Source organism: Oreochromis niloticus, linkage group LG11, assembly GCF_001858045.2.
Source record: "Oreochromis niloticus isolate F11D_XX linkage group LG11, O_niloticus_UMD_NMBU, whole genome shotgun sequence".
Lineage (NCBI taxonomy): Eukaryota > Metazoa > Chordata > Actinopteri > Cichliformes > Cichlidae > Oreochromis > Oreochromis niloticus.
In genome coordinates, this window is record NC_031976.2 from 3,886,750 (window position 1) to 3,899,833 (window position 13,084).

At 39.4% G+C, this 13,084-nt stretch overlaps 1 protein-coding gene across 1 annotated transcript; it reads left to right on the forward strand.

The window, feature by feature from the left end:
• Positions 1-8,107: 8,107 nt before the first annotated feature.
• LOC109200107 (uncharacterized) lies at positions 8,108-12,278 on the forward strand. Its single transcript, XM_019355537.2, has 6 exons — positions 8,108-9,213; positions 9,331-9,541; positions 9,648-9,781; positions 9,941-10,106; positions 10,291-10,584; positions 10,892-12,278. The coding sequence occupies exons 2-6, from the start codon at positions 9,432-9,434 to the stop codon at positions 11,739-11,741; spliced, it is 1,554 nt and encodes a 517-aa protein (XP_019211082.1). The 5' UTR covers positions 8,108-9,213; positions 9,331-9,431; the 3' UTR covers positions 11,742-12,278.
• The last annotated feature ends 806 nt before the right edge of the window (positions 12,279-13,084 follow it).

The window sequence follows — 13,084 nt, forward strand, 5'->3', positions numbered from 1 at the left end:
CTGCAGGAAAAGGTAGAAAAAAAAATTGAGTCAAATTGTGATTTCATCTTTGCAATAACAACAAAAACACATTCACATTCTATTATTGTGTGGGAGAGATGGGACTTTTGCTTACCGAAAAAAATTCCCGCCTTGGGCCTCCATAATCATCGGCCATTTCACCAACGAATTCAATGTTTGGCAATTTATGCCAGGCAAAATATGACTTCGAAAGTGCCATGCAGGCACTATGTAGGATTTTCCTTCGTCGGGCTATTACTGTACAATAATTGCTGGTGTCAAGATGCGTTTCCTGGAAATCTTTCAGGACAGTAGCAAGGTCCATCTCATCCTGAAGGAGGGGGTGGGAGAGAGAGAGAGAGAGAGAGAGAGAGAGAGAGAGTCACGACTACATAAAAACATCCACAGCAGTTCTGGCGGTGTTGTTCATGACACATACATGTGAATCATTTTGTTCAGGGGAAGCCAGGACAGCCTCATCCAGGTCTGATACTTCTGACTCTGCAGAGTCGATGTAAAACTCTTCCCTAAACAGAACACAAATGCATTTGATTTTTTAATATCATGTATACATATTGAAATGTATTGACTCATCTGATAATGTGAAATCAGATTCTTTTACTGTACAGATACAGCCACTTAAAATGGCCACGTGGTCCTTGATTACATGTGTTGGAGCATTTGTATTTTAACAAATTTCAAAATATTAAAATGTAAAGTTTTGTTAGTTACTTCTATTTGGGGTTAATTAATTTTTTATTTGTAGGTTAATACTCACTTCATCGTTTTGTTGTTTATCTGTCAAGTCAGCCAGGAAGAACTTCAGGGCCATTTTTGATAAATTAAGAGACTGGTATAGACCAGCATGCACTGGATAGGCCAATGGTTTTGTTGTTTTTTTGTTTGTTTTTAAATTTGAGACAAGCAGCATGAAGCAACAAAATAGATCTTGTTATTGGTTTACAAACTGGATCAATAAACTATACAATGCAACTTTCAAGTTTGGACAGTGCAGTTTTGCCTGCGTACAAAAGATTATCACAGGCAGCAGTGTCTTCTGTATATTTTTGTTAGATGTTTGGGAAACATAAGGAACTGCCACTACAGTGTCCATTTATGGAATTACACTGAAATTTGTAAACACAGAACTGTTTACTGGGAATACTTTGGGTGATCTGTAGTTCCAAGTGTCTGAATGGTCAGGCTGACTAAAGTGTTATCGATGCATTGTCAGCAATTAAAAATGCCAATATCACGACATCAACAAATCTCAAAAATGTGAAAAGGCAAAACAAACAAAATGAGGCAATTAAACCATTGGTCTATAGTCAGAGTACATAAATGTACTCCGTTCAATACATGCAACCTTTAAATTTTTAATTTTTGCTGGTCTCACCCCGTTATATTGTACTTATAAAACACACACCATAGGTAAATAGACAATAAGTTACAGTTTACACTTCAGTTTTGGCATGTTATTCATCAACTACCACTTGCCTGTTAACCTCTGGTTCCTGGAGACCAGGCCTACTAGAATTAGCTGTATGGTTTTCATGCAGACCACTGCAAAGGAATAGCAGTAATATTTAATAACAGGAACAGGACCCCAACGCAGATATTTCTTGATCTAGACTACACAAAATGATCCAAGTTATAATAATGAGAATTAGTTTGTACAACAGTTTTACCAAAAATAAAATTTGTGCAATATTTTAAGATTAAAATTCCAACTCATAAACAAACAGTGCCATTTACCTGATAACCTCTGGCTCCTGTACATTGTGCCTGCCATGGTCAGGTGTCTCTGTGTCATGCAGCACACTGCAATATGGTAATATTGATGAGGAGAGGGTGTAATGCATTATAGTGCTACAGTCCAAAGGCAGTGGTCAAACACTTACATTGCCATTTCAGACTGCACCACTTCACCAGTTGAGTCGTCATTGGCTTCTGTAATCTAAAACAGTATTAAAATATAAATGAAACTGAACAACAAATGAAAAAAAAGAAAGGTTAAGGACATTACAAAAGAATGAAAAACCCAGAACACCAAAACCCAGGAAACTGGGATTACAATAACAAAATGAAAAATATAAATCTTTACACACAATTGTTTTATGAAAGATGCACATCAGCCCATAAACAACAAAAAACCGTTAGACCACAGTTCAAGCTTGCTCTACTGCATTTCTGTTATTAACAGTGACTCAACTGACGGGGCACTATGCCATCTGGCATAGTGATCAGATGAATGTCTTAAATCCTTTGGGGAAATCACAGCATTTACTATTCTGAGCAGTGACATGTTAAAGATGGCTTATACAATATAGGGTGACTGGAGAGCCACTGAGTTACAGTAATAGTGACAATTATGCCACATCAGCCACCCCAGTGGAACATTTGAATACCTTTGGACGGATATAAAGATTGGAGCGACCCAGTAGGTTTCTTGCTCTAATTTCTTGGGGCGTCTCCTCTTCAAGAGGAAGAATGAGCCGCTGTCCGTTCACTTTGCATAGATCGACTGCAAAGGTATGTCTGCAATATTGTCCCGTAGTGCCTGCCTGATTCAGCGGCATTTAGGTTTACAGGAACGACCACCGAGTAGCAGGAGTGGCATCTGTAAACAAATTTAAACCAAGTTAGCTGGTAATGTTATTTAGAACTTTCCCTAAAAACAGAAAAGGGTAAATTGTCACATTGTAGTGTCTCCACATCAATTTATTGGTGCAAGGAAATAAAGATTACAAAGGTGCTAAATCTCTAATGCCAAATTCTACAATTTGTAAACAAATGACACCATGATGCAATTTTTTGAAAACCATCACTCCAAATAATTAATCTTAAAATAGAGATTACCCCTATGAGATCGGTAGTGGGTCAGTGTCGGATTCCTTAGTACTGACACCTTAAACGTTAACTGGCGATGTCTGGTTCTCCCGCCTCTTGGCCTGCGCACTGGTCCACCCCCGTGCTGTTGGCGGAAAACTCCAAAGCTATCATTAGACCATGAGATAAGTTAAGTCACAAACTAATATGACACAGAGACCCCCCCCCCAACAAAACAAAACAAAACACCACACACTCCGAGTAAGGCATGAATGTTCAACATATCGGTGTTTATTGCATGCATTTTCCGATTGTCTGGCAAATTAAATGCTCCCAGAAAACGTGGGATATGCTACATTTATAAACTAAAATCCTTATGCATAAATGCATATAAGAGGGATTAAAATGACTGTCATTTGAAATCGTCAACCTAGGAGAGACTTTTATGATTACAGAATTTGTTAAATGCTGTGGATTGAATTGTAACAGATAATTAGTAAACGAGCAATTTATTATTTAAAAACGTAAGGTTTTTTTTTTTGGCAAGAACAAAAAAGGCGCAAAGCTAGAAGCTTGCCAATATAGTAACCACCACCAAAGCGTTTCACCTTTGTAGAAGAGAAGTCCCCTCTTCACCGTCATCTTGATTCAGTAGCCGGTTAAATTGGGCATTCATTCTGTCTCTGATATCATTGACTCTCCGTCGAAACGCAGCGGTACGTTCAGACATGATTGTCCATAAAAGTCCGCCAAAAGGCTGGGCAGATATATATAGCATCCCGAAAATTCAAAGTACGGCGGGAGAAGGTACATTGTTCGTGATTGGATCGGCAAGACTGAACTTTTTTTTTTAATCCACCCTTAACACAACCTGTGATCCGAATTTGTGGTAACCAATCACAGTCAACCTCATATTTGTGTTGTCTCAATCAAGCTATGTGCGACAAACTACATTCAAGTGAATGGATGCGAAATCTCTGCACCAACAAAAAACACCACATTTGACTGCAAGTACCCTAGTTAATCTCAATTACTGTTTGACTTTGCTACCTAAAAGCTAAGCCATGATTCTGAAACATTACTTTGTCCTTTTAAGCGCATGTTACATGTTAGCTTTGTAGTAAGTGAAAAAAAAAGTCATGCTAACCTTGGTCCGTTAGGAATGTTGCCAACATGCCATTTTAGGTGAGGCATGTTAATAAAGTCTTTAATATGTTACTTCATTTGGCCACTTTATATTATTGAAAATACGGTTTTATCACACTTGTTACATTAGCCGGATTAGGCTACATTGTACTGCACTGTAGGGACTTTGTAATAATGTTGATTTAATGTTGTTTTTGTCATTGATATTTGATCTATTTGTAGTTGACCAGGTGACAACAACTACGTTGAAAAACAACAACCAACGTCTATTTATAGATGACCAGAGATCAAAGCTGCGATCATCCAAAGAGCCTCTTTCAGTGGTAAATCCCTACAGGTCACCATAAAAAAAAAGCCATTGATTTGTAGTTGAGCGTTAAGTTACTGAGCGGGTATAAAGTACCGGAGAAAATAGATTGGTGTTCTTTTGTTATCACTGATTTATGGTCTAGTTACAGTTCAACAGCTTTAATAAAATCATGTCTACTTGCAATGTATGTATAGTTGACCGGGAAATTAAAGCAGCGATCACTTGGACTATTCCTAGCACCCCCCTCACAGTGGTACATCCCTTCAGGTAACCATTCACAAGTCTTGTACAGTAGAGCGGGACATTACAGTTACTCTCAGCGGAATTCACTGGAGAAGGCATAAGTTCATGCACTGCACTGGCCTGCACCACGATTATAAGGTAAGAATGAATTTAATTCTATTCGTTATTTCCAGTACAGTAATAGATTCGTTAAGTTTCGGACAAAATGTAGGAGCCCGAAATTGTATCTACTTTCATCTTACAGTCCGGCAACAAAGAACACATTTTCGTTTTATACTTTTGTTATATTCAGTTACAGAGCTAGCCTAACGCTTCGAGGGTTTCTTTAGCCTTGCCGTCGCCTCGGCCACCATTGACCCAGACTGTCGCTCTGTGGTTGCTTTTTTGCATAGTACTAAAAAAAAGCAAATCTGTGATATATGGTAGGTAAACGTAAAGGTAACTGTATAAATGTGTTCAATGACTTTGTTACTTTTGATGATTGGAGAGCACCCGCTTCAATTTGCACATGAAAACTTTAGACTCAGTTCGATTGCTCACGCGGCATGCCCACGTGACTTTACGTCGCATGCTCACCGGAAAAATCAATGCGCAATTACGTGGCTCTAATGATGGTGAGGTTGTACGTAGGTGCTGCATATAATACAGTATGTTCAGTGGGAGAAACTTAGTCATTTAACTCTACAGCCGAGTAATTATCCCAAGAGCCTTTTTCTAGTAAGCGGGATTAACAGACTGTCAAACCATGAAGTCATAGTGCAACACCAAGTTGCAATTTCAGTAAACTCATCTGAATTAGATCGTGACAGATGTTCCGAATTTTCAGCTTTTGATGTCCACCCTGATAAGCACGCATGTGCCTTTTTAAACGCATGTATAGTTGTATCTACAATACCAGGATTTAGTAATACAGTGGTGTATACAAAGAGCCACATGAGACTGTTAAGCTATCATTAAACCCGACACTGCAGACTGAAAGACAAACTCCATGAACTGAAAACTGACCTTAAATATGAGTGCAGCAAATCCGCAGTGAAGCGAGATAATAATATTGATTTTTTTTTTTTAAAGTTCCAAGAATCCAAAACTAATGTACAGGAAGCCACAAGGTAGACAAACAAAGTGTACAACTTGAAACAGAACAACAGAGTGAAAAGCTGGGGGCTTAAATACTTGCGCAAGTTGATTAGGGAGAGAGGACGCAGCTGGGAGAAACAAGACACAGGTGAATTGAATCAAACAAGTATGACCAGTGGAAGCAAAAGCAAGTGCACAAAAGACTAGACGTCAACAATATAAAGTACTAGTAACCAACTAAAGATAGGACACAGAAATGCAGACTTTGCACTAGGAACACAGAATGGCAGCCTCAAAGAGTAAAGAAATGAATAAACAACAGTATATGCAGAAAATAAAAAATAAAGTTAAAAGACAGCGTGGTTTTCAAGAACCCAGAGTACGATACAAAAATGTCATTTTATTCAAGTGAACAAAACAATGTAGACCATGTTCATTTTTTTAATAAGTTGGAAAAAAAATAAAAACTAATGACAGCATTTAAAATAAACAAAGATGAATAACATAGATGGGAACATTTGAAAATGGAATTGTAACGTTATCAAAACTGATTTTCAGATATGCAGAGTAGAAGATGTGGAGATTCAAATTTTTAACTTGGGTGTGTATTTGAAATATGAAAATATTGGTTGACATCGTTGACATACTGTTATTAAAGATAGGAATATGTATGAAGAGTAGATTCAAAAGCTGTATTAACAGAACTATAACCTGTTAGAATCTGACATTTATTTCAGATGTATTCTGTAACTGTTCACAGTCTCAATACTGTGACAGAGTGTTTCCAAAAGTGCTCAGTCACAATTTTCAGAAGACTAACATGGAATTTTTGATTTATTTAAATATATAAACCTGTTGAAAGTAATAATTTAAATTTTTGTCTTTGTAGGATCACAGTAATGTATAGATTTCTAATACAGTCCAAGTTTGTCCACGAAAAAACACCAGCAAGCAGGGTATGTCCTACAACAGGGGTGTCCAAACTTTTTTCGCTGAGGGCCACATACATAAAAATATAGGAGGGGCTGGGCCACTTACTAGAAATTAGGTATATAACCTTAATTGTAGCATATTAAAGTTAGAAAAATCATTTAAAAGTGGTCAAATGTGTTATATTGTTAAATATAATTCATCACAGCTTTCCATAAATGGATCTTTATTGATTTATTCAGAAAAAACTTTGGTAGCTCATTCTCAGAACAGCAGCCTCAGATTTCTTCTTAGACAGAAGATTTACAGCACAGAGAAAAAACAACAAAGGGGAAAATAGGACGGGTACATTTCAAGTTTGTTATTTACGTTATTAGGCTTAGCAAAACATCTATTAACGTTCGTTTGAAACGATTATCAACATTAACAGACTGAACTGGACTTAATAACACGAGTCCATATAATTTTAGTAAATTATTCTGGTGAGTATAAGCTGCGCTGGGTATGTAAATCGGGCCATCCAGCTGCAGTGCTGATCATACGCCACTCGTGCCAAAAATCCGGACAAATGTCACTTGATCAAGGAGCCGATCTGCATCAGATGAGATCAGCTGACTTTGCGTGTGCGTGCGCTGTGCACAGCGGTGTGTACTCTGTGTGTTAACAAGAAAAACGCATATAAGAAAGTGGTGCGCAAAAGCAGGGTAGTGACAGAATTGATGCGCATTATTGATATTTGAAGCATGTGTACCTGCATATTAACACACGGGTACTGTGGAATATATTTTTTACTCACCTAAAGTGCTCGTGCTCTCGTCCACTCCCCGCAAAAAAAAATTAGCAGCTGTGCGGTGTCTGTGGCATCGGTGCTCTCATCGCATGCGATGGAGTAAAAATCAAAAGCACAGCTTTATCAGACAGTTACAGTTTAATGTTGGCTGACAGTCTTCAGTTAGTCGCACAACTGTATTTCTGGACATGCTGACGTTGTTGAAGTCCTGCACTTTTTCCGGGCACATTATTTCGGTGACTTTAACGAGGCCGTGTTTTATGAGGTCTCCATCTGAAAAAGGCTTGCCATGTCCTGCGATGAGTTGGGCGACCTCATAGCTGCTATTGGAGCCTTTTCCTGGACAATTTGAGCACCAAAAAAATACTGTTGCTGACCCCGCAGGATAGCTACCCTTTGCTTTAATTTCTGCTCTCGCTCAGCACCAGTGTAGGATGCATAGGCCTGATGTTTGGTTTCATAATGACGTCGTACATTATACTCTTTCATAACTGCCACAGTTTCAGTGCAGATCAAACAGACACACGTCCCCTTGAATTCTTTGAAGAAATATTCACTCTCCCACCGTGTCTGAAATTTTCTGCACTCACTTTCTACCTTTGGCTTCTTTGGTTCTGCCATGTTTAGTAACTTGGGGTAAGTTTCTTCTGTGATTGTCCTTTTTGGTAGAGCAACTGCCTTGATCAACAGCAGCTCCCCCTGGTGTTAAAACTAAGAAGTGCAATACACTCAAGCAAAAGTTGAAGTGCGGGCCATTTTCGATTCTATTTATAAAATTACTTGAGGGCCAATTAAAACTGGACCGCGGGCCGCAATTGGCCCGCGGGCCGGACTTTGGACATGCCTGTCCTACAACTATCGTATCACTGTAAATGACTAAGACTATAATCGAACTCTCTTCCTTAAACAACAAGAAACATGAAGTGTACTCAGGAGCAGATTCGAGCGCAGGCTCAGAGTGAAGTTAACAGAAAACGTTCTTTACATCATAACCATCATCATCATCATCATCATCATTTATATAGCACTTTAAAAACACACCTGGTAGACCAAAGTGCTGTACAATAGAAATAGAAATATAGTAATAAAATAGAAAAAACAGACAAGTATGTGTATGTGGTGCAAAAGGTAAAATTAAAAACAAGGCTAGAATGCATGAATGTTAACTTTGAGTTCTACAACTAGGAGCAAAATGCTATGAACATGGACTACGGTAGTTCATACTAGAGGGAACAGTAACATGATCTGTGGCTGCCGGAGCTTGGCAAGTGAAACAGTGGTGTGAGAGTTAATGGTGGAGCGGCACTGTGCGACCCATTTTTGTGTTGTTACCTTATGTGTGCCGCTACGGGTCACCTTTTGTGTTTTTACGTATGGTGTGTTTATGGAAATGTATTGAAGATAAACGTAACTCAAGCCAGGTGTTTTTGGTCAGAACAAGCAAACAGTTTGTAAAATCTTCGCTGTTATGATAAATGACATTGAATAAAGAGAAGCAAATAAAACTGATGAATACAAAAACAATCTTAACCGTACAAGACAAGTATAGATTGAGTTGGGCTGTTACAAGTTTAATTCATAACAGTTACATTGCCTCACCCCTGCCATCAAACACTTCAGTGGCTTCAAGTGTAGGCGTAGCCTCTACAGGTACTGCAGCAGAGGGAAAGCAGAGTCAGGAGGGTCTTGGAAGAAGTTCAGAAAAGATCCAAATAGGCAGTCTGAACAGTCTTACTTGTTTGCAGGTGGAGTAATGCACGAATGGATAAAAAAGAGTGAGAGGTTATCAGCTGTTGAGGAGCAAATGGAGATCCGTGTCCAGGGGAGTGAGGCTATTGCGAGTGTGAAAGGTTGTCCAGGAAGTAACTAAGAAGACATGAACAGAGAGGTAAGTACTAGAGCTATGAGCAACGTGAGGCCAATAACTGACATTGGTTAACAGATAATATGGCAAAGACTGGTTGTGAACGGTGGTCTTAAATACAGCTGGCTTGATTTGTCTCAGGTGGTGATCCTCAGAGGACCGATGAAGTAGAGCAGCCAGCACCCCAAGTAGAGCAGGCACTGTGGAAAAATAGTTGTGACTCAACTAGACCATTACAAAGTATGGCCTGGAGGATTTTCATCTCAAGGTGCAAGAACATTCTTAATGACTGTACACGGCGGCTGCTGATGGACGATGTTGGGCCAGATGTGCTACAGTTAGCGTTAAGGAGGTATGATCAAAGCAAGATCGAAAACATTTAACATTTAAAATGTTTAAGGGGAATATGGCCTGAAAATATAACATGAATTAAGAAGTAATTTTTTGATATCTTTGAGGTTGGAGACTATGCAGAGAAGCCTTCAGTGGGCAAGAGGAAGACTGATCAATGTAACTGCAGCAGATCAACTTCTGCGTGACTTGGCTGAATTGATTCAGGAGGTCGAACTGTCTACTCAGCATGGCCAACAAGGTAAGCACATATTGTGTCGATTCCTTGACTCACCAACAGTGTGAAATAAATTATGACTCTGTCTTAACCTATTTTCCAAATATTTACCTATTTACCTGATATATTTACCTGATATATGGGGTGCCTTTACCTATTTACCAAACGCTTATATATTTTCAGGCTGTTTTGGATACCAGGCACCAGTGGTTTTCAACAGAGGTAGAGGTAGATCCCTTTACCTTATCACTCGGGAACAGCTTTCATTCCTGAAGTCATGTGGATTCACTGCACCTCAGATGGCTGATATTTTGAATGTTTCACTTCGTACAATTCGAAGACGTCTGCGGTCAGTGACTTTTGAAACCAGTGTGACTTTCATTTCTTTGTGACACACACTCACTGTTTATTCAAATTAAATGGTATTGTGAAATTGTAAACATTAGTATATTTGAATGTGCACCACTGGTCAAGTAATGAAGTGTGCTGTTATGGTAGTGATAAATTACTCATGTTTTTTTGTCTGATTTCAGACAGTATCATTTCACCCGTGCATCAATGTATGCGGAACTGACTGACAGTGCCTTGGATGAACATGTGCAGGACATTGTTGCTGGCAATGAACAAATTGGTCCTGAGGCTGTCAGAGCCTCCCTGCGAGTACGTGGACTACGTGTACAGCGAAGGAGGGTTCGAGCAAGCATGTTACGGATAAATCCTGGAGCAGCTGCCCTTAGAGCAGTTTTGCGGAGACCAGAACGAAGAACATATCAGGTTGCAGGTCCAAACTCATTGTGGCACATTGATGGAAATCACAAGCTGATAAGGTAACCAACCACACTGATTTGTTGAACACCTATTTTGACCAAAGTGAAATTCAGCATTACATCAAATATAATTGTTGAACAATAAGACACGTCCAATAGAGCCAGGCCCTGGGATGGGCAGTCCTCTAACACAACTGGTTATGTTTAAAGGGGAAGATGAGAGAACACAGACAGCGCAAGCAACATACAGAGAAAAATTCAAACTTGACATGTAATAGTCCCATGTAAATCAAATAAGAGTGTGTTTTCCATTGTTTCAATAACAAAGCAGAAATAATATTTTTCTTCTTATGGACCACGGTTTTAGGTGGAGGATAGTCATTCATGGGGCTATTGATGGATACAGTCGTCTTGTGGTCTTCCTTCATGCCTCAAACAACAACCGTAGCAGTACCGTTTTATCAAGTTTCATCAGAGCCGTGGTATCCTATGGTGTACCCTCGAGGGTCCGGACAGACAGAGGAGGGGAAAACAATGCTGTCTGCCTGATGATGAACATTTTCAGAGGCTTTGATCGTGGAAGTGCCATAAGAGGAAGGAGTACCCATAATCAGAGAATTGAGAGGCTCTGGGGTGATCTGTGGCGAGGAATGCCCAGTGTCTACTGTGATTTATTTCACCACCTGGAGGAGGAAGGCATCATAGACATTGACAATGAAATGCACCTTTGGGCTCTCCATTACATCTATCTCCCAAGGATCAACAGAGATTTGAAAGACTTCACTCAACAGTGGAACAATCATGGCTTGCGGACAGAGAGACACTTGAGCCCATTACAGATTTTTGTCCGAGGCAGCCTCCAGCAACAGGGCCGAGCCTCAACTGCCATGCAGGACATCTTTCAGACTAGAGCAGCTGCTGCTGCTGGGACTATTGGTGGGACAGCTGATGGTAGTGTGACAGCCACTGAGAGTGAGACGACTGCTGCTCAGGGCTTAGGTACTGATTCTGGTGGTGGTGCTCATGGTACAGATGAGCTGGGACTGCTGGTCGACTGGCCTGAGAGGATTACTGTGCCAGACATCGAATTTACTCTGGACGGACCGATGATGGAGCAAGTGGTAGAACTATTTAATCCACTAACTGGCACCAGAGGGAGTCATGGTATTGAACTCATCTCTGGCTTAATATACTTTCTGGACTCGACATATCACTGAGACAGTTCAATTATTGACTGAAACATAATAGCAGCAAGTGGAAAGACTTCAAAATATCTAGGTGACTGGATACATATAATGTGAAAAGTTATAATACGTGTTTACTATGTACCATTGAGTAGTGGAGATACAAGAACGAGCTGTGTGACACTGAAAATAAAAAATGTTGAGTGATTTTTAAAGTGTATAAGATGGAAGTTGTGAAATGGAAAGTATACAACTGAAGCTGAATCTCGATAAAGTCAACTTGATTAATCTAAAAGTTACAGCTGTTGATATTGATAAATACAACTATAAAGCAGTGACAGTAAATAATTAAAAAATAAAAAAATGTATAGTAGGTCTTGAAGTGGCTCAGTATAGTGTAGTAGATATAAAGTGGTTTAGCGTGTGTTTGATGTTGTGACAGTTTACACCGAGCACATTATGTTTTGCTTTGTACAGATTATGCTTTGTACAAACATAGTTCTGAAAATACTGGACTCCAGTGTAAAATGTGAATAAAAAAAGAGCAAGCACTGATTTGCAAATGTGAAAGGCAAAGTTTGTTCACAGTAGAACATAGAAACATGTCAAATGTTTACACTGAGACTATGTCGTTAAAATAAGTCCATTTTAATTTGATGGCAGCAATATGTTTCAAAACAGTTGGGATGGGGCAAGAGAAGGCTGGAAAAAGTGGTACTAAAAAGAAACAGCTGCAGGGATATTTTAAAAGTAACAGGTCAGTTACATGATTAGATATTAAAAGAGCATCTTAGAGAAGCAGAGTTGCTCTGGAGGAAATATGGGCAGAGGTTGATCAATCTGCAAAAAAACTCCATTAACAAATTGTGCAACAATTTCAGAATAATGTTCCCAAGTGTAAAGTTGTAAAGACTTAAAATATTCCATCCTCTAGAGGCATAAAAATATATTTTATCAAAAGATTCAGTGACTGGAGAAATCTCTTTGCAGAAACAATGAGGCTAAAAGCCATGATGTCAGTGATCTTCAAACGCTCACAGGAAAGTTATCATCATGGAGCATTAAACAGACACGATTCTGTCATGGAAATCAGTGCATTTCCTGTATCCTTTGGGGCAACAGACCTGAGTCACACTTTTAGAGAGGTGCCTGATGAGGTGGATTGAGAGGAATATCCATGATGCATGGCAGTTTGTTCACTCACTTCCTCTCCACCACAGCTTCCGAAGCGCGGCCAATCACAGAGCTTGCTCTCCTGATCCAAGAAGAACACATCAAAGTGCACTGCACTCACCTGAACTGACAGAACACCTGTCATTAACATTTTGGTGCACACATAAGCTTGTTCTCAAAAACCCGCCTGCCCATCCACTTCT

Bases quoted from the DNA above. Each gene is read 5' to 3' on its own strand.
- LOC109200107 (XM_019355537.2), top strand. From the start codon at position 9,432: ATGGCCTGGAGGATTTTCATCTCAAGGTGCAAGAACATTCTTAATGAC. The intron at 9,542-9,647 runs GTATGATCAAAG...GATATCTTTGAG, and splicing joins CTACAGTTAGCGTTAAGGAG to GTTGGAGACTATGCAGAGAA. The intron at 10,585-10,891 runs GTAACCAACCAC...CCACGGTTTTAG, and splicing joins GGAAATCACAAGCTGATAAG to GTGGAGGATAGTCATTCATG.